General features: G+C 33.9%; 1 protein-coding gene across 3 annotated transcripts in view; it reads left to right on the top strand.

The window, feature by feature from the left end:
• Window positions 1-23,180, top strand: part of LOC119642516 (exostosin-1) — a 183,545-nt gene that overhangs the window by 61,129 nt on the left and 99,236 nt on the right. For all 3 annotated transcript variants that reach the window (XR_005248069.1, XR_005248070.1, XM_038041660.1), the window contains exon 5: window positions 20,984-21,103. Coding sequence is in view for 1 of the 3 variants with exons in the window: in XM_038041660.1 (XP_037897588.1) it covers window positions 20,984-21,103 (120 nt within the window). In the remaining 2 variants the exon portion in view is untranslated. The remainder of the gene's footprint in view (window positions 1-20,983; window positions 21,104-23,180) is intronic.

Raw genomic sequence — 23,180 nt, 5'->3', positions numbered from 1 at the left:
GCTAAACTTGGATCGGTTTTTGTTAAGGCTCGAATACGAAGAAAAATTGGAAATTCTTGCTATGAGTTAGAGGATCTGCAAGGTAATATTGTGGGAATTCATCATGCTGAAGATATTAAGCAGTGACGGATGTGATCATTTTTCGCTTTGAAATGTGGATGTTTGATTTCATCATTACTCCAAGTCTGATCTTGTCTGGGGGAAAATGGAGAAAAATGGGTAGGCGATGGTTTTTGTTTCTTTTTGAAGCGGGCAGTTCTGGTTTGAGTTTGCAGTCATTAGACAATTGCTTTTTTGAAATTGTGAAAAAAGAAAGAAAAAAGAAAAGATAGAAAAACTTGGAAGAGTCCCTTATTTTATTTATGAAAAGAACAAAATTGACTTTTACGTTTTACAAGCATATGAAAACCGCAGCCTCGCATTAAAATTGCAACGAATTAGGAATGTAATGAAATTAATCGTTCACCATTTAATGCTTTTAAAGGATTCATAAGTAAAGAAGTTCAGAGCGGTTATATTCCTGTTGAAATTGTTTCGAGTTTAGTTCAAATATTTTTTCCTGACTGAGATCCAAGCCGTAACCGACGTAAGCTGTATAAATATAAAAGGCTTATGGCACTTAAAATACAAGCATATGCTTGCATATCATTTGAGCCCTGTCTTACAATCAAATCGACATTTAAAAAACGAAAATGTTGTAGTTAAAGCCGGCATGTTTCCAGCTTCCTAATGATCCTTTAAATCAGCATCTAATTGGTTTTGTGTATGTTCAACTTTTTTTCGCCATCTTGTTCCAGTTTTATCATTACGAAAACCGTCTACAACAAATCTAGCAGCACCTAATACATATGTTTTGATAATTTGGCGTTTGCAGAGGCATCGTAGTTCCGAAACCCTTGGTGAAAGTTTAAAAGCTCTGCAAAGCAGCGGCGATATGTATTTACCTATACATCTTGAACAAAGTTATTTAATTGCTTAATTTTTATAAAAATTCTTATTTAATTAAAAGCACGAATGTACTGTAATGGTATAGGATCAAAATTGGATGGTATTGGATGGATTTAATTTTCATCGCAGTGCGCTGCTGCGGTTTTGACCCTAATCTGCTCGGCTGCAGAACGCCAAGTCTATCCGTCTCGTATAGTGCCTATTGAACTCGGCAAGAGACGGTCCCTAATTTCTGGAGTTTAGGCGGATTGCACGCCTTTTGTTCATGAGCGAATGAAACGCTCGATTTGAATTGCTTTCAAACATTTAAACTCTTTATTTGCCAGGTGCATTATTTATACTTAAATGTATAGGTGATTTTATGCTAACGTTATCAATTATTTTAATTAGGGCGCCTGGCATCGTATTGCATTTCGTAATGCAATACCCAGCCAGTTGAAGTGCGACAAAATTTTTGTTTTACTTTTTTGCTACAGAATTATGCAAATTCAGCATAATTATGCAAATTCAGCATAATTCTGTCGCACTTCAAAGTGGATGCATACGACGGTATGCGATCACACTACAGTACATTCGGCGAGTTTTAAAATAGGTGAGTTAAATAATATTGTTAATTAAAATTAGTTATTTAGTATCAATCTTTAAACCACAATTTTTTTAACACAATTCTAAAAATTCTCTAAGGCTAATTTATCAGATGGACGCCTGTAATCACGGCGAGCAAGTTAATTTTTGTTAGAAGCCCTTTGAAGATGGTACAACCATCCCTAGCATAATGACGGAACTGTTAACAGACAAGTGAACTTTTTAGGTACATGATTTTGCGTAAGACACCAATAAATGTAAACCACAAGACCGTTAGGTGTATACCTTTGCATAATATGTATGCTACTTATAGCTGAAATATGTCATCATATATATGGGAACGAACTAAATTTGTGACCGTTTATCCCTAAATAATAAGTATAGTTCAATAAGCTAGCTGTAACTTATTAATAAAAGAAGTGTCAACTTAATAATAGGCATGTTGCTCAAAGGTTTGCAACATGTTTATAAAGAGGATTTTAACATGTTTCCCCAGAAAAAAAAAGTATGATTATAATATTGATAAGCATATATTTATACAAACGTAAATGAACGTTATAAACCCACACATGCTTCGCGAGATAGAAAATAATATAAGGAATATACGTACAACGTATGTTACATAGTTCTAATACAATAGATTTTTAAGATCATTTTTTTTTCTTTCTATTTTTTTTACAAATAAACCTAGACTACCGTAGGCTTGTACGGAAGAGGAACTATATGCATAGAGGAAAATACGAGTATCAAAGAGAAAATAGTTTACGCACTTTATTCCACCCTTACGCTCAGCAAATCGTCAAACGAGAGATACTTATGCTTACACCTGGACGCCAGACAGAGCAGCTACTTTTAGGTTTTGTATGGTCATCGGCGAGTGATCCTTCGGACTACAGACTTGTTATTGGTAAGGGAGCAAAACGCTTACTTACGATTTTCTTCGTCAAATTTAGAAGAAGGTCAAATATTTCCCTCATTCTAACATTCACTTTAAATTTTTCGTCGTCTATAACACATATGATCGAAAGTGCGTAAAAATAATCCACCGATTCTCGGCGCTTAGCCAGAATCGCTCTTTGAATTTACGTCGACAACGGTAGCGCTCCCACATAATCCACATAATTAAATCGTCGCTATCCATTTCCTTTTGTCGCTCAAATGTTTTCTTACAAACTTATTAAAGATTGTGAATTAATCATAAATATTATATTATTAACAATAGTGCTAACTTGCTAAGAATAATTGAAACATTCACAAGCGTTTAAATAAGCAAAAGCTAATCTTATGATTTAGCTTTAATAACGCACGCAAGCTTTATGTTCTATAGAGATCAACAAACAACGCCTAACGCAATCATTGCGTTCAGCCATTAAGCGTGTGAATTCGTTTAATATATAATACATCAAATCTTGCTGTGTTTAGAAAAAACCGACTTCTCGGATCTTATAACCTTAAGGAATAAATATCAATGGTAGCGTGTATGCGAAATTACGCTGTAAGTAGAAGGTGGCTTTGAAAGGTTTATACTATTCAAAATATTTACGAAAAATAAGTGTAAATTAATTAATCCATCCTAAGAGCTTCTAAAAGTTCGTAAATGTCAAAAGGAAAATGACCCATCACATTTCTTATTCTATATGAGAATTGTAAATTGCTTCCAGTTGGTTTGCAGAGTTTTTCAAAACGTCCCATAACAATAGTGACGTATTTATTATATATTCATGCATACTCGACTACCATGCCCCCACCAAACCACTTACATTTAAATTTAATGAAAGTCTCAAAGAAGGCGAATTTCCAGCTTTTTGGAAAGATAGTTATGCCATTTCTCTTTAAAAACAAGGGCCCCGAGACGTAGTTTATAGTTGGTGTTATTTGGCGCTGATTAAAAAATTTGTTGCAAAAAAAAGTATTTCGTCAATTAATAAGGTTATTCTGTTCAACATGAGTATGTTAGAGGTCATTCCACCAATTGCCTTGAGTTGATTTGCACTGACATGATAATCGGAAGCAGAATAGAAGTTCTCTACATGGACTTATCGAAAGCTTTTGATAGCATTGATCACTCTTTCCTACCCTATAAATTACGTAAAATCGTATTTCCTAGCAATGCAGTGGAATAGCTTCACTCGTATCTAAAGGATCGAAAACATTTTGTACTGCATAGTACAGCAATATCACGCAGAATCCAGGTTCAAGACGGTCATCTGGGTTCAATGTTTTTCAGTTTCTCTACGAACGATTTACCTTTATTACGATGTATGTGCATAAATGTTCGCTCATTTTAACATTCCTAAAAACTTTATCCTCCGCTAATTCAACTGAAAACGTTGAACTCGTCCAGTTGGACTGAAACCTATTGAACGGCATGTCACTGAATGCAAACAAATGTAGAAAGCTCTCATATACTTGGTGTAACGAATTGCTTCCCTATATATCGTTGATAACTACGAGTTGGGCAAGGTGCACATTTTAATGAAGTCGGTAATTTACTGGATCTGAAGTTGCGATTTCTCCTACATATTAATGCTATTGTTAATAAAGTCAATATTAGATTTTGTGAAACGGTCGGCTAAAAAAATTTGACAATTTATATGATCTCTCACTCGTCAAACCTCCACTAGAGTATTCGATCATTATATGATAATAAACTCAGATGTCGTCATATTACAGTAAAAAAACAATTTTCCTTACTTGCTCCTTACGAATTGGGTTGGAACATCTTGTAAAAAACGCTCATTTATGTGCCTACACCGGTTTTCCTTTCTTAGAATTTTTAATATTTTGAGCATTGGTCCTCGGCTTTTTTCTAAAATCCGGTGAATGTTTCCAAAATATCACATTTCCTGTTAAAGGAGTAAATAAATAATTTTCTGGAAAAGTCATCCACAAATGTGGCTACGCAAAGCGAAGCGGAATATGAGTTAATATCAAATGGCCAGATAACACCAAAATGCGTACGTTCTAATAAAAACTGTACTATATAATGAATTCCAAAGAAGAGTTTCTTCTTCGCTTAAATTTTTATTTTCTGTGACATAAACCAATTTCTTTTCTAGCAACAAAAACTTTATTTTCTTCTATTTGTGCTCCATCGTATATACAGCATAAGTAGTTGTAAACCGTAGGAGAAGTACCAAGTGTACCATTTTTATTCAGAGTGCGGCATGTTTTTCCTATAAACAATTACTTTTTTACCATCTTCAATCATTTCTCTAATAGAAGGAACACACAAATTAGATACGTACTCAATCTTTTTTAACGTTACCCCTTATAATTCTTCCGTTTCATGTTCACCACCTGCTTGAGTAATCCTGCTTGACGCCAATATCTTCATAAGCACTCTTGAGGGCACTACGTGCCAGGCTTTTTTGCTGTTGAGGTTGCTACAAAGTGCCCATAATTGCGGACATCCGCCATGAGGGTGATTTCAACAGAAGCATCGTCGTTCAGGATAGCATCGCCGTTATCAACTATACCCGTTGTTAGAATTTTACAGCAACTCTTGATAACCAGATAAGATTTTGGCTGTCTCTTCCATAAATCCAAACCTTCGCAATATTTGCGTCGCGCGAAACAAAAATTTTTTTTTTTTACCGAATCTAAAATGTGAGCGACATGCGGCCCATTACCTGTTCGCTTAAATTCGTTTATTACTCTCACTTCTACTCTAACAATGTAAACGATTAGTTCCTACTGCAAAGCTATTCATTCGTTATAAACATTTATTGTAGATATTGGTTCTTGTCAGTTTTATTTAAAAATGCTTTCGTTTAGATGAATGGTTCTAGCTTTTTGTAAAAATTCATCTCTGATAAACCAATTTGCATCCACTTCTCAATATAAATCTTGACACACTTCACAAATAACACGCATCATTTTGCAAAATAAAGTGTTTAACAAATTGTGGGATACTGGAGCAAGCTAGTGATTTACCGGAATTAAAAATGAAGAACTCCACTGGAGTTGCTTTTCCTCTATCCTCTGTGAATATGTAGTATCTACTGAAGTCTGAAGAGAAGTTATTAAAGTAAACATTAAAAAAAAATCCTGATTAATATTGTGATAAGTGAAATAGCTATTAGACGTTTACCAGTTAAATCGTTCATTTTCCTAACATTTTGAATAATAAATTATCATTGGACCTGGAGAACTCTCTATTTCAATGGAAATGAAAAATTTTTCTATATTGTGCTTATGCTAAATAAGAATACTGTATTTCACTTTTTTTTAATTGAAATAATATCTCTACTAAAAATTGTTCAGAAAATCTTAGATTCTATATTGACCGAAGACTAACCGAAAATTCAATTAAAGCAAAATGACGGCAACCTGATTTAAAAACCAGAAAACAAGAAGACTATTAGCAACATCTCCGGAAATCTGAAAAATATTTAAGGAATAAATACAAAAGTATTCTCTATCCTCCTGAGTAAAGTTGAAAAGGCATTGCATAATGCGTCGTTTAGAATTGCATTCATTTTTGTTTCTTATTTTAATGAGTCTTCTGAGTTTGTACAGTTCCCTTTTATTTATTCAGACATCATATTTGCATCATTATATTGCTCTCTCCGTTACTTCCCCCACCTATTTATACCATTTAAATATGTGCTTTTAAAATAGGTTGAAAATTAAATATGTAATAATACTTCCTCCTTCTTTTTATAATACTTCTCGACCCCAATTTGTTAACTGTCATTTTCTGGCAACCTCAACCTGCTCGATAGTGTCCCATATATAAAAACTTGAATGTTTGCGATGACGTCTATGCTACATTTCCCAAGTTGTTTCTGCAACTAACTTTATCACGCTGTTAACAGTATTCTTACCAGATCTACATTGTCCGCAAAATTGTTAAAATTTACCCAAGACTCAAGTTAATGGCGTGTAACGCTGTTGTCATTTTACAGCCGAAATGTATGTGAGCTCTATGAACATTATATTAAGAGGTCACCTTCTTGCAATGACACACAATCTATCGAGTGGTATTCTGCAAAATTTACTTCTTATTTATTGTTGTTGATTCCTAAAACGTTCTGATGTTTTTCTATTTTGCCAACTTAATTTTTTTTCATCTTCTAACAGGTTAAAAAAGCGGGCCACATAATAAAAAGCTTCTGTATAGTGAAGATTTGGTACTTAAAACGAGATTTTCTTTTTTACGCATGATGCCTCGTCAAAGGCAAGGGCTAGGGAACCGCAACGTTAATTGGAGGTATCCCAGTAAAATAATAAAAGGAACTTTCAATTAAAAAAAAGGAGTCCACTATTCTTGTACTATAACATTTGAATTAATTTATTTTTAGTCGCAGCTTATATGTAATTCTTATAAAGAAAAGAATAACAATAACAAAAAAATGAAATCATTAGAGAACGCCAATACTACGGTTTTTAGCGCATGGAGGTAATCGAAAAAAATAAACGCGGAAAAAAAATGTAAACCAGCACAATTATTGACTGTTATTTTTTTACAGTGACCTAGATATAATAATAAAATGTTACGAAATTATGCTGTTAAGTCTGTTTAAAAGTAGTTTGGAATGGTTATGCATATTACACCTTTACCCCAAAAAAATAAAAACATTTTTTTTCATTTATTGATTCTAAATTTCAATTATAAAATTAAGATTATTTATATTAATTGCTTTATATGGACCAGCGTATGGTGGTTCATCTCTGTTTTTTGCATGGTTTTTAGTAGTATTGAATTCCCTATTTCTAATTTTATACAATTTTTGTTAACTGTGGATTGTATTTGTCTGTTAGATTTAGATTGTGCTAATAAGTTTTTAGCTCTCCGTAACGCAAACTTCAATTTTATTTATTTATTTAATTTTACCTACTTATACATGAAATTCAACTAAACAAAATTAATAGTCGAATTCGAGTACACCTTGACAGTAAATCTTATACTAATTGTTTTAAAAACTAGTATGCAATATAAAGGAAGATATGAACAAAGAAGGATAATGAAAACAAAGTGACTTAAAAATAATAAAAAAATAATGTATAAATAAATAAAAAGGAAAACAAACAGAGAAAGTAAAAAACAAAAAAAGCATGTACACAGCTAGCGCAGACGCATATCCGCAATAAGAACAGATCTAGATTGCAAGTGACATTGAAGGTTATCTCACCAAGTAATGCAGGCAAGTCAATAGTACTTACTTTAAACATTACATTTATTACTTTAATTAAGAAGGAAACGCCAAGAACAAATCTACGTTTCGCAAGTGACGGTAAGGGTAACAGAAGCAACCTATTTTCGTAGGGAGAGAAGCAATCGGGTCCCAACCCAAATTCCTAAGGGCAAACAGCAAGAAGTGCTTTTGAACAGATTCTATTGAATCTACATAGCACCTATAGGACGGAGACCACGTAAGAGAGGCATTCTCGGGGTCTAACCAAACACCTGTACAGCCTTTTCGTAATGTAGGGATCATCAAGGTCTTTAGACCAACTCTCTATAAAAGCAACCGCGCACCTAGATTTGCTTAACAAGAGCTCAATATGAAAGTTAAAACGTGAATCAATGAAATACTATGTAATGAATGACTTCGTTCTTGAGAAAGAAAGCTTCTTACATTTTTTTTATTTAGTTACATAAGAATCAAAGAGCATCATGCAACCAAATTATTCAAGTCAATTTGAAGCTCATGTGACTGCGATTATACGGAAAGAGAAGGAAACAGTGTGACATCATAAGCACACGTTAAGAAATGGCTGGATTTAATCACCGATGGGAGATCATTAATGTATAAATTGTATAAAATGGGTCCTAAGTTCCTGCCTTTGGGTACGCCAGACGCCACGTGAATTCATCCGAGGCGATGAAGTTAAACAAAACTCTGAAGGATCTATTGTGCCGATAAGAGTTTGTTCATTTCACTAAATAGAAAGGGAAGCCAGACGCTTGGAGTTTAAAGATATGTAAGTTAGGGTTAACCACATCAAACGCTTTGCTAGAATGGGTGTACATTACATCAGTGCAAGAGCCACTAGAAAAAGCCTTGAAAACGTGACAAGTAAACTCTAACAAATTGCTGACCGTAGATCGCCCTTTCCGAGAGCCATGCTGGTGTGGAGAAATATACGAATTAATGACAAAGGCCAAATGCTGAGTCGTTACTCGCTCAAACAGCATAGGCGAGACGCTCAACTTTACTATGCCTCTGTAGTTCTCAACAAGGTGTCTACTTCCAGGAAGAAGTAGTAGGGCAGGGTAGGAATAAGGAAACTATTAGTATGGTAGGAATACGGAAACTATTCTTCCAACACAAAGGGAAAAGATTTAAATTCAACGACTGGTTAAAAATCTTTGCGACAGCACCACAAAGCTCAAAAGCGCAAGTTTTAAGTGCACATGACGAAATTCCATCAGGTCCAGTACGGCAAAACGCCATTTTCAGAAATAACCAAATTAGGAATTGAAACCAAACTAGTTATCGGATATGGATAGTAGGTGATAAGTCGAAAAGTTTTGACGGAGGTATTCAGCAAAGAGAATTTCAATATCATCCGAGGACCCACTGCCATTAAAACAAACATGCGAGGGATTTATGGATATTTTTCTTTTTGAGTAAACAAATTCAAAAAAGTATTTAGGATTAGCGAACAGACAACAACAGGATTTTATAAACTGAAGGTATCTGCAATAATGTTGGTGGCTGAGAGAGTTAAATCTATGCCTTGCCACCGAGTAAGCGAAATAGTCAGAAGCAGAGCCACTTTTCGAATATTTTTCGAACAGCGTGTTTTTTCTAGTCTCGTAATATTTAATTGTCTTATTAAACCACGGGGGACACCTGCTTCGAGGTCAGCACTGCTTGATCGGAACGGATGCAGAAATAGCTAGATTTAATATATTGTAGAACCATGACAATAAGCTTTACTTCCGGTTGAGAAATCAAGCCTTATATGTGAAAGATGATATTTTAGCAATAAAATGTTGATTTTATGGAAATCAGAATATTTACTAGAAAAAGTTGGATTTGGAGCATTAAAACAGTTCAACGAACCATCATTATTTTAATGAAAGAAAATATAAGGATGATAAAGATCCTCAGATAAACTAAAAGGTAGACAATGATTTACACTAATCTCAGGGAAATTGGCTAAGCAAAGTTCAAGCAGTCTATCATTACAATTAGGGGTACGATTGTATTGAACTAAATTATGATCAAATAATTCGTTAAAGAACACAACAGCTCTGTCAGATGTTGAAGTAGGAATCACAGCCAGAATTATCGATGTAACACCAAGTGACTTGAGGCAAATTGATGTCACCTAATGCTATTACTATATCGATGGATTTAAATTGCTTGGCTACTTCACAAATGAGAGTAGCCTCTTTTTTTTATATGGAGATATCAGAATTTGAGGGAATATAGGAACAGTAGGGTTCAGGGCTGGGGAGTTTTGAGCTGCGGAGAATATAGAAGGGCTAACCACATTTGCATGAGCAGCTTGCGCGACACGCCCAGTTTGCACACTTTATTCTTGAATTCAGCGCCCCTATCCAATCTCAATGTTCGGAAAAGTCCACGTTTAAAGATAAGTTCCTCTACTAATATTTTTGCTATCGATTTATTTCCTTAGTCTTTAGAGGGTATGCTATTATATATTTTCCAAGGTTACATTGCATAGTGAATATATATCTATATTGATCTCTTCCTACAATGTCAACTGATATTAATTCGAAACTTGCTATTTCTAATGGTCCTTTGGTATGTTTAACGATTTTATTCCTTTGCAAATATCACAAATATCGTATTTTTCTAGATATAATTGTGCTTTAGTTTTGCTAAGATTTTTATTATACCAAGATGACCTGATTGTGGTGATTCATAGTATAGTTTTATTAATTTATTTTTGGTTATGTGGCCATTGATTATTTTGGGCTTTTTATAGATTCTGATTAATTTATCGTGGTCCTTTATTTTGTTACGTTCCTATTTAAGTTTTTGTATGTTACATATTTGAATAGTTTACCATCATTGGCTAGTACATATTTTTTACATTTTACTTTTCTAAGCTTAAAAAGGTAACTTCTCCAGAAAGATACCTATGTATCAAGAATTTTCGCAACTTGTCAAACTACTAAGATTATTATTATTTATAACAGTACTTTTACTTTTTTTAAAATGAATTCAAAAGTGATTTCTTTCTGTCATTTATCGACGACACTTCCACATGTGAGCATGATTAACCTTCTTATGATAAGTAGTATTTGTATATTCCTTCGTTCGTTTAGATGTGTTGCGTGTAATTATTAAGTTTTTTTTGGATTATTATCTTATTATTAAGGAATCATGATTTTTAATATGTCCGAGTTTAATTTCATGCGAAATAAAGCATCAGTGTTAGCATTGTTTTTGTAAACAATATCAAAATCATAATCAGTCAATTCTCGAGAGAGAGAGACTCCTGTGTATGAAGAGTCCAATTAGTGGCCTGCGATCTGTAATAACCGTGAATTTTTTTCCATAAAGATATGGTCAGAAGAAGCAAGATATAGCAACCAATTCCTTCCCAATTATTCGTTTATTCTTTTCATGTACGTTTAGCGATCGATCCGCTTACATTGAATGTAGGTAAGCCATTGCCTATTTCTCCTAGAGAAAGGATAGCACCTCTGTGACACTTGTCTTACCAGATGAACTTGGCATTCTTCTTTAATAATGATTTTAAGGGGGTAGGAACTTCAGCAAAACTTTCTATGAAACCGCTTTAATAATTGCAGAAAGCTATAAAGCACTTAACCTCACCTCTGTTCTTGGGGATAGGATAGTGTTTGATGACTTTAAATTTTAATGGTCCCGGTTTTACTCGTTCAGGTGTTATCACTTGCGCAAAATATGTGACTTCCTTACGTAGGAAATTACACTTTTTCAAACACTTTAGTAAGGTTGTTATCATGATGGCATGAATTACTGCCATATACTAATGTGATGGCTACGTATAAAAAATCTTCTGTTTTTCATGCTATATAATACATGAGTTGGGCGCTATCAGCCCATAACTTGTTCGAAATGCTTTGAACGGATTTGATTCATCCTCTTGTTTTATTCGATGGAAAGAGTTTGTCATGCGTAGGGTGCTGAAATTATTGTGCTTTGCCAAACCTGTCTAGTATAATTCCTATTGATTTTAACGGAAATATAATTCATTTAGTTTCCTATAGTCAGCAACTAATCTTCATTGTTTAATATTTTACATTTTGGAGACTAGAAGCGAGGAGCTATAAGAGCTGTCAGATGACTCCATAATCCTGTTTGTACCAATTTATTGACTAGACTATTAATTCCATTACTTTGGGAATGTGATAGTCTGTAACTACTTCGTGTGTACTAGTGTTTTGTCACGTACACCTATATGTTTTCTATAAAAAGTATTTGCTCTTTGTTCGTGTTTTAAGTGAAATATTGTTTGGTGCCCCTGTAAAATTTTGATAAGTTCTAATTTGTCAGTACTGTTTACTATGTCGAAGTTTATAGTATTTAAGAGTTTTTTGAAACGTTCTTTTAAGTTTTTGCATTAGTAGGGATTATGTAGTAATTTTCAAACGATGGGGTTTCAACTTTTAGCTCCTTAATTGAAATTGGGTAGCTGCCTGTGTCGACTAATTTAATGTGTTTATTTCCTTTTGCTGGTACTCTGGTGTTCGCTACGTACAGACTAGTAGTTATTTGTGTGTTACGGACAACGATATCTTGTGGTATGTTTATTCTGCATGGTATGATAATTTCTAATCTTTCGGGTATATGAATATGCGTACGGTGTTTTCTATTATGGGGAGAGTACTTATTATTTGTTGTATTGATAATGGGGGTGTATGTGTAATAATCAAGATTGCAATCGAATTTTTTAAGAAAGTCAGGTCCGCCGGTGGCCATCGGAGTATCTTATGGTATCATTTAGAATTTATGTTGTAGCATGTCATCTCTTAATTTAAGGCTTATAATTGTGGAGCCAAGATAGTAAATATGTTGCTTCGTGATGCTCATTAATTTGCTGTGAGTTGTTCTGTTTTCGGCATACCAGTTTAATTTATCTTCCTTGCATAAATTAATATCTGCACCTGCGGCAACTAAAAAGGTAGAGGACTTTGGACAGTTAGCTATTTTGAGTGTTACATTGTTTTTTAGTTCCTCGCATATTGATCGTATTGCTGCGAAACTCGCTTTTCTTGGATACGATTCGTATCACTAGATAGTGGATATACTTTTTAGGAGAAGTACACGTGCACGTTTTCACTACAAGACTCTTTGCAATCAATTTGTTTAAGGATAGGACTATTTACATTTTTACTTCGATAATACTCCCGAATTGTCAACTCTAATATTCTTTTTTGGCTCAAATGTTCTTGTACGACTGACTCTGCCTTCCACTACTAGTCTATTTATATAAATGTGCACTTGGGTTTTCCCTCTCTAGGGAATTTATTATATTGGAAAATCAATTAATTGGAATGAACTAGATTTGGGGTTTCTATAGAAGTATGTTAGCGGTTGATTTCCCCCAAGTTGTTTCGAGATTCGATGATTTCTTCCGGGTATAATACGTTTCTTTGGTTTTACACCATGTAAGTGTTTCTCTGTATAGTTTTGATTTGTACGAGAATTGATGTGATATGCTTGGTTGCTACTGCTGCCTCTTGCATAGTCATAATTAGGGTATTTTTAGAAATTGGCAAATTTGTGTGATGGGTTGGAACGATTACTGTTGATGTTGTTCTTGGTATAATTCTGGTGGTGGTTCGAGTCATCTACAAAACTATTGTAGTTTCTTCGGTTGTTCGGTTCGCATTTTCTTTGACTTTAGTTGGTCGCAAAACATTAAATAGTTTTTTTTTGTTGTGCGTAGCTGCTGTTGAAATTAGTAGATGTTCTTTTCGCATTGGTTTTCAAAAAAATAATTAATCCCTGCTGATGACTGCAAGGTTTTTTCTTTCTCTAACGCAACATTAATGGCTTCGAAGAGTGCAGAAGATTGTGCAGCGAGTTTAATGGGTTTTAGTTCATTCCGTAGACCTTGCTTAAAAATGGACAGAGCATACAGATTTTTGACCGTGGTTCCGTTTTCCTAGAGCTGGGTAAGTTTCTGCTTTGTGTTGAATTCAATTCGGTAAGTGCGTTTAAGATTTCGTCGCGGCAGGTTGCGTTAGGCAGGTTTCCGAGATTGCTTGTAAGTGTTATTTGTATTTGATTGCTTTTTTATTCTTCTTTGAGGATGTTAAGAACGATTTCTGCAATACTTGAAAATTGTTCCAATTCTCTATGATTTCCTTTAAGTTCAAGTGTTACTTTGGTGGCAAGTTCTATATTGAAGTCTGCTATTTTATATAGATTTGTTGGCTCTTGTTTTAAATGAGTGTGTAGTGTTTGGTAAATTTTTTTGAAAGTTTTGGGTGTGTTCCACGTTATCTGTATCTTTAGTGTTCGGATCAGAACATTTGGTATGTAAAGAGCTTAAGTAACTTGAAGGGCGAGTTTTATGCCTTTTTTTGATCCTTTCTTTTGTAGATAGCATAAATTTAATTTATCTCAGCTAATAATTGTTCGATAAAAAAATAATGGTGAGAAGTACATGCATGAAAATTGTATTTATATGCGTTTGTTATTGGTGTTTTTCTTAGTTACTGTAACTCCTTCTTTGGTTTATTTGTTTTCCATTGTTTATTTTGTTTAAGTTTTCTTAATTCAGCTTCGAAAGTCAGTTTTCGGAATCCTTAGGCAATGGTTATAAGCCTGTGGATTTCCCTAATCTTTTTGACGTGTTCAATTGGTTGAAGGGTGTTTAAAGTTTTGTTTTGATATCTTCTCCTACATTCTTCTATAGGGATAGGTCTGGGCCAGAAATAGGTGTTGGGATGTATAGTGGTCGTGAAGTAGTTTGGGTTATCGGCGCGCAAACATATGTTCCTACATGTTTTCTCATCAGCTTAGTGAAAAATTTTGTTTTGGCAAAGTAAATGCGTAAAAACTTTGCTTAAAAATTGTAAGTTTTAGGAGTGAGATTTCGCATCAGGCTAATAAATATGTCGAGTAATTATAGTACTCAAAAAGAATCGTTTGGCAGGATCGCCATGTAGAGATTTAATGATTAAGTTGAATTTTTCTTTATTACGTATTATGATATCACCTGCCCCATCAAAGGGCTAGCGAAACGCAACGTTAATTGCGAGTATCCTAGCAGAACAACAAAATGATTTTTCAATTAAAATAAAATGAATACATTATTCTTGTACCGTAATGGTTGAATTAATGCCCCTATCTTTATTTTTAGTTGCGGCTTATACATAAATTTTATAACAATAACAAAAAACAAAATTATGGGAAAATGCCAAATTTGCGTATTTCAGTGCATAAAGGCAATCGAAAAAAGTAAACGCGGAAGGAAAATGTAAGTCAGCATAATTAGTGACCGTTATTTTGTATTTGTAAATTTTTCGTTTTTTATACTGATAATGTAACTTGCGAAATTATGCTGATAAGTTTGTTTAAAAATAATTTGGAAAAGTTATGCATATGGCAGTATTTCGCCATGTTATGGTACGTTTTATAATGTAGACGTAATGCCTGCCTTGTAATTTTCTTCACTTAAAAATAATACGAAATTGTAACTTAATTAAAACGAGTAAATAAATGAATACACACCTAAAATCATATTATAAACTCGTCCTTAGTTCTAAACGATAATACTGTCGGGCCAAGATTGTAGGTTTGTTGAGGATAAAATTATGTTAACAGTTATACCAGTATTATATCCTTAATAATAACGAAACTACTAAAATGAGATCTAAGCCACTTTCAAAATAAACATTTTACCATATTTTACTATTGATACTATTGCTCAGCGGACAGACATCAGACAGACAGACAAGCTCATAAAAGATGGGCTTATCTCACACTCTATCCGTGGGGATTAACTTCCTAACTTGAATTTAGTACCAGCGTTCTTTCTAATGTGCGCTTCACACCTACTCTACTGAACTCGTTACGTCATTGGAAATCTATGAAACGGTATTTATTTGTTTACTCTTTATATATTTTTGTAAACATATAATTTGTGCTAATCCTATTCTCTGTTTATTTCTAGACGACTAATTTTTTTTTTATGGAAATATATCCTAACACTCATCTCGCTTTTCATAATCCTCTTTATTTAATTTCCACAATATGTGTTGGCTTGTTTTTTGGCTCCAATGTGGTTGTAATGACCCCAACTCGATTAACTATAACTAGCACCACCCCATCAACCTTATTATTATCTCTTTAGTGTTATGCTTACCTTATGAGCTTCTTCCAAGTCTAACTGCCACTTCTGAGTTAATTTTCTTGTACATTCGGATTCGAGTCGCGTGTTACTCCGGTTTGCATACAGAGGGTTTTATCCCGTTTGGCTCCTATTACTACGCTAGTTTTCCCTTATCTTTCTTTTTCTCACGTTATTTTAGGATAATCCAACAAATTATGTGTGTCTACTTTAATTAAATGAAGGTATATTATCTGCCTAAAAATATGTTATTTCTAATATAAATATTGTGGGCGTAACGACATGGTGGACTAATTTTTTCTTAGCACTACTACCGACAGGGATATCAAATAGAAGGACTTGGAGAGTCGAAGGCGACAAGCTAAAAATGTTAGTTCCAAATTAATGTTTTTATCAATACCGTCGAAAGGGATGAAGGCATAAGAAAACCTTGGAAAGTAGAGTCCAACAAACTAAGTGTGCTAGCTCTAAATTGTGCAAAAGTCACAACGTGCTGGAATAATTTTTTATTAACACACCAATGAATGTGGGTATCACATAAAAAGACTTGGTGATTGGGAATGCGATAAGCTAAGCGTGTTAGTTCTAAGTTAATTAAAGTTGATGTTTAATACATAAAATCTTGAGGAGTTTGCAAACGACCGATTTCTTGGATATGTCTTAAGCGCCCCAAGCTTTTATGTGTAGTCGTTACGAAAGTGACTGAAATGTACTTTAATTATGATGCCTCAGCTGAATATAACTTTCTTACTTGTTTCTTTTTTCTATTTTTATATCAACAACCTTGCGTACATTCACTTATGTTTCGTTAGTGCTTGATTCGGTAGTGGTTTCCCATGCCGTATTAATAAACATGTTTGTGTGTTTTTTATTAATGTCTTTGATTTGTTTTGAAAATGTATGTTTCTTCTGGGTTTAGAAAACCATTTTCTAGCCTGATTAACGGTAGCTTTTGGAACGGAATCCAGTCGAAATTAAGTGAATTAAAAAGTGGTTGAATATGGTATCGATTTCTAACGTCTTCAGTAACCTTTTAAATTCGAAATTTTGGACGTTCTTATCTTAGAAGCATTCAAACAATTCTTGCTTCTTTTTTTTGCCTAACTAACTTTATGAACACACTGTCCTACGGGTTATTTTCTTGGATTCTGTCCCCAACATTCAACCAGAAAACTTGGCGTCTTTAACTTCCACTCCCTAATCACAATCCTATTACCTATCTTTCGCAGCCCGCTATCAGTCAAGTCCTGATATTCGGATTGACAATTTTCTATCGAGTCTGAATTCCTCAATTTGGAATTGCATAAAAATGTATTTCTTTCCTAAGCGGTCCCTAATACATTTCAAGTCATTAAACCATAGTCGTTGCTCGGGGGCCAATTGTGAGATCATAAAATGAAAAAAAAACAGATTTGTTGATATCATTTTACCTTATTACTATTGCTAACTATGCTAGGGTAACACTCAGTGAGCAAACCGCGGTCGTTACGAGGAAATTTGTTTATTGAAACCATAGTTTATGCTCCTAGGTTAATCCGGATTAGATTTGTCTCCCCAAATCTTTTCGTACACCACCATATAATAATTCTCACTACTGTTAATATCGATTTCGGCTTATTATTAATTCGTGTTCCATTAAATTACTAAACTCACAAAGATCGGCTTTGCTAACCGATTATCCGATCTTATTCCAAATCATTCTTAGATTTTAGAATGACATAAAATATTTCAATAACAGTGGTAAATAAGTTAACATCCTTCAATTTTTTGCCGATTTCTCATGGAAAAAATACATCGTGTTGCTCCACAGCAAACTGCAGTTAGAATAAGCCAGAGTTAAAAATAACAAAATTCTCTGTGTCTCATATAGATTGGCCGGACTTTTGCGGCCGTCGACAATGACTATGAGTTAAAGAACATTGAAAAACTTCAATGTTTACGGCCTAGTCTAAAGATGGCTGCTTTGAATTCATGTTTGCAACTCAGTTGAAAGCCAGTTGTGCCGATATCATTGATTCCTTAAAAGAATGATTTCATAATACATTTTTAGACGCGCATTAAGAGTAAAGGTTTGGAGGAAAGCATTTTGTAAGGTTAAGTCTGTTTGGTGGGACTTACGGCTTTTATGTGGCTGCTATAATCTAACCGCACAAACGATCGATTCTCAATCGCTTCAAATCTTCATGCTCAATCACAAGCTAAGTGGAAAGGGTCTTTGCCGATTGACAAGTGTCTATTGTGACCTTCCATGAAATCGGATTTGAATAACAGGGCCGCGTCCTGGAAAATATGGAAAATTGGATAAGTAAACTGCGTAATCATTCATTAAACAAAACAGGAAAGTTCACGAGAACGATTTTTCTTCATTGACAGCTATCATCGTGTCAATTGTAAAAGATCTAGCCTAATGTCACCTCTAACATGGTGGCTATAACATACCGAAAAACGTGTGATTATGCAAACCAGGCTTTAAATGGTGCTGATTTATTGCTCGCATTAGCATGTGTTGGCGAAATTGGCTTAGCTACGAAACTGTACCAATCGTCCATTTCATGATTATTAGCTATAAGCGTCGAAATTATTGAGCATAAAAAACACGATTTGACTAAATTAATCTGTGATGAATCTCGTCCTGCGACGAATGAAGAGCAATACTTTGAAAAAACAATTCGCCTTGAAAGCGATATGAAGAGATTTTTGTAAACATGATCTCCAGCAGTTCAACTGTTTAAAAGAAAAATAAAATACCGTCAAGCCGAATGCAGTTCGTTTGGTAAAATGCACCATATTCTTGGGTATGTGAATAAATTTGTAATTTTGAAATTTGCAAAAACAAGGCAAATTCATTGAGCCGCACAGTGCAGCATTCTCAACAGAGTGTAAGAACAACAGCGCACCCACTGGTCAGCATCATTGATTAGCAGTATTTATCGATTTAACAAACGTAATTTGTGGTGACATACGTAAGAATTCAACTTTCAATTTCGATACTCGCTATCCACTCATACAGTCAACATTTCGTTCTGTTATTAATGCGCCACTCACGCATGCACGTTTTTTCATGTAAGTCCAGTGTGCCTTATTACTGCAACTTGCCAGCAATGATGGTCTATCGGCGAGCGAAAAACAGTCATTTAAATAAATGGCTGAAATATGCAATGTGCAGTAGCGAACTTGGTTGTACCATCCATTGATTGTGATTCTGGATGAAATCGAAGGCCCTTTCAAAGGGTGGATGGGTTGATTTTCGCAACACTGTTGCTCATCGCAGCCATAGGTTGTGTCTGTCCCGGCAACTACATTGTTAATGTTAAGTTTTTTTAATTAAAGTAAGTTTTAAGTTAATTACAGTCTTTTTCTCGCTTATTTTATACATACGCAAACTTAGTTGTTCATCGTCCGTTAATAAAGTAATGCAGTCTTTTGCTATGGCTCATTAATTGATTACGTTGTATTTATTTATTTTTCCAATATATATTGACGAGGGTCGAAACTTTTCGTTTCTCTTATTTTTCATTCGTAAAATTAATTATGCAAAGAAGCGTGCATAATTCACAAATGGAAGTCTTAAATCCTGCAGCGATAATAAAAAACCTGCTTCTTGAGAAGTGTCGGAAATCATTGATACATAGGTCACAAACATTTTGCGAGAATATCTATACCATTAAGAAAATTTTGCATTAGAGAGTTTCCTCTTGAAGCACTACCACCGCAACGATGTTCGAAACAAGTAAAATTGAGATGAACTTTGTTTTTTTTCTCAACTAATTGCTCTGTGTGTTGGTAGCTTCTTCGAGTTAGTTAGGTTACAAATCACAACGATTTTGATGTCTATAATAATCGAAATTGGGTAAGGATTAGTGAACTGCGGTTAATTCGCCAATAATATCATATTTAAGACATTTGCGACATTCACACTCGTCAATGTTTAATTAAAATCGATTTATTTAACAACTGACTTCAACGCCAATTTAAACATAATAAGCTTTTGAAACTCATTTGTGGTTTGAAATTAATGGTTTTTTTTTTGTGAATTCATGTTAGATTTCTGAAAATTTTTTTAACTTTATTTTAAATTAAAAATTAATGCTAAATAAAAATATTTGTAAGTGACACAATTTAGTTTAAGAATATTTCAGAACTTTAACTGCAGTTTCATATTTTGTAATTTCTGTATTGCCGCTAGACACCAATTTTCATCAAAGAATATAAAAAATTACCACATTTGCCAAAGTGTTTACATGTATAAATGGCTTCAAGAGATAAATTCATGTGGTTTAAATTTGGTGCCATTCATTTTTATGACAAATCACTATTATGAGCAAAAATTAGCCTTTTAGATCCACATAACAGTTTAATATTTCATGCTTCCAAAAAATATATGTAATTGATCCAAATATGATACACTTAGCTTTATGTCAATTTATTCTAGCGAACCAATATTTATTACAAAATATCAAAAATTGGACCTATTTTCATTACGAAATCTCGAAAATTAAATCCTTTTGCCTTAGAAAGCTTTAGTTTTCGAAGAGACGATTATAGAGCAGGAGATCAAAATATTTTTCCATCCAATGTAATATTTTCATACTAATTTCTTAACTCCAAATTCTGAAATACTAATATTCAGCGAATTTTATCGCGAAATTCTGAAAATGACAAAAGTTTTTCACGTAAGGGCTTTTTATAAGGCGTTATATAAGGAGTCGTCGAAGAGGTGGTTCGCCCCGAACTAAATTCAATTGGGTTAGTCCTTGCGTCAAAACACGTACTAATTCAAATTCAAATAAAACTGGTAGACAGCTACATGAATCGACAAGCTTCGACAATCAATTCAGAAAGTGATTCCAAATATGGCTCTGTTTTAGGCCCGTGTGGGTGTTACTCGCCCTCATAAATGGTGTTGGGTAAATACACAAACATAAGCAGTAATGTTTTAAATATTTTCAAGATACCCATAAGAGATTCTAATGAAAAAATAAGACAAACACCGTAGTATGAATTGTTATAGAAGCACATATCTAGATTACGGTCAAAAATATCAGCTCTTCTTAAGCCCCTACTAAGTCTGAATTGATTCAAGTACGATGTTATGAGCAAGCTCGATTATTATCAATCTGTTTCCATTTATAGAAATTTTGAAAATAATGTCTATATCTATTACGTCTTCCAGGTTCCTGACGTAGTGCGTTCACTATCAGATGAAAGAATATTTTCTTTAAGGCAACAAACGCAAGTGCTTTGGGAACGTTACTTTGGGTCAATTGAAAAAATTATTTTCACTACATTCGAGGTGAGCTATATTTTAAATATCGTAAGCCATCATGCGTAATTTTTTGAAGATTTAAAATTTATCAATTATATCAAACTTAAAAAAAGATAACCTTAACTATCTATAGTTTTAAGTTCTAACCATAAAAATTAAACAAGATAATGCTCTTGCCATTGTAACTTTTAACCTAAGTAGCAACTCACTGAAGCTTTCGCTTGTCAAAGTTTTGCAAGCGTATTGCCGGGAATTTCCACATTCATTGAATTCAAACAAAAATCAGCGTAAAGATGGCAGAAACTCATTCTCGTGGTCATCTTTAGAATATTTTTCTATCTTACGCTAAATAGTCGACCTTATCGCTAAACGCTGCACCTAATTTTGGACCCACACCATTCGATGCACTAGTATCTATTGCCGGCTAATGGCTAACAACCACTCTAACAGCCTAAAACAAGCATATTTTTGAAAATTTTTCGAATACAAACTATTTACTAAAAAAAAAATTATTTCGGGAATGTCAACAAATGACAATAGTGTAACTATTCTCGCGAGGTATCTCTAATTTATCAGCACTCCATACAGTAGCTGGTAAATCTAAAAAATTTAAAACTAAAAAAGAACAAATCACCTAATTCGCGTGTTTGTTGCTTTTGCAAGGCAATGTAAAAATATTGTTTTGTATATGTTTAAATTAACTTACCGGAAATGTCTTATACGTTTTAAAATGAAATGGGTTACATATATTTTTTGCTTTTTAAATATACTGTAATAAAAAAAAGTTATTTCTGTGGTACTGAGTACAGTACGGATGTTGTATATATGAATGATATGGTGTACCGCAGTATTAGCCCTATGCTGCTCGGCTTTTGTGCGCCAAGTCTAGCCGTCTCATTTAATGCCAATGTAGCTCGGCAAGAGACGTTCCCTAACTATAAGCTTTATGCTTCAGGCGGATTTAACGCCTTTAATGAAATAGCGAGTTAAACGCTAAGTTGAATTGATTGATAACAATTGACTTTTTTCGATTCTTACCTGGCTATTTATACAGAAATTATTACACTAAATTATTCTAACGTAAACAGATAGTAATTGTTTTCATTAGGGCGCGTGGCATCGTATTGCATTACGAAATGCAATACCCAGCCAGTTGAAGTACGACAAAATTTTTGTTTTACTTTTTTTTTGTTTACAGAATTATGCAAACTTAGCATAATTTTGTCGCACTTCAAAGTGGATGCATACGACGGTATGCGATCACACTACAATACAATAGTAAACTTTTTACATTACACTGCTTATCCACATATAAATGCTCGTCATCATATGATTTTGGGAAAAATTTTGTGCTAGAGTATTCCGCTTTTGCCGCATCTTGGCCAGGTTCGTATGTTTTACACTCTACGGGCTCCGAATGCATAATTTTGTATCCGAATTTGTATGAAAAAGAAAAATAAGGTTAGTCTTTTTGAAGCCCTTAGAAAAGGCCCGGAATTTCGTAAAAATATTTCTTTAAGTAGCAAAATTTTTCGCACATTTGTAAATCGTGACGAAACAATTCTTTGCAGCAAAATCAATACATTTATTGTCATATATGTAAATTTTCACTATATGTGCAATTTTGAATCACAGACGCACGTTTATAGAAGCACCCATTCGAGACTCTTTAAAGTGTATGTATATGCTGAATGTAAACATTCTCTTGATTGTAAAGGTGTCGATATGGGCTTTAAGATTGACAAACATCCGGACTTTTACGTTGAAAGGGTCCCCGAACACTCTGGTAAACGTTTTCAAAAAGAGCGCAATTTCGACACATACTATTTAGTTGATGTGGACGATTTTTTCCGCCGCGGCGGCGATTGGATCCGATATATAATATATGTGAAAATATGTCCCATTCTACCAGCTGGTAATTGGACAAATGCACATTTGGACTATATTTATTTATTTATTTATTTATTTGTTCCACTTATACAAGAAACTCAACTAAAAGTTTTGACAGTCGAGTTCAATTGACTCTTAAAGTAAATCTTAAATTAATTGATATTAAGACTTAGTATAAGTACAATAAAACAAATAAGAAGGAAAAAAAAGAAAA

This window comes from Glossina fuscipes, unplaced genomic scaffold, assembly GCF_014805625.2.
Source record: "Glossina fuscipes isolate IAEA_lab_2018 unplaced genomic scaffold, Yale_Gfus_2 224, whole genome shotgun sequence".
NCBI classification, from domain to species: Eukaryota; Metazoa; Arthropoda; class Insecta; order Diptera; family Glossinidae; genus Glossina; species Glossina fuscipes.
The sequence above is the reverse complement of the archived record's forward strand: the minus strand, read 5'-3'. Positions and strand labels throughout refer to the sequence as shown.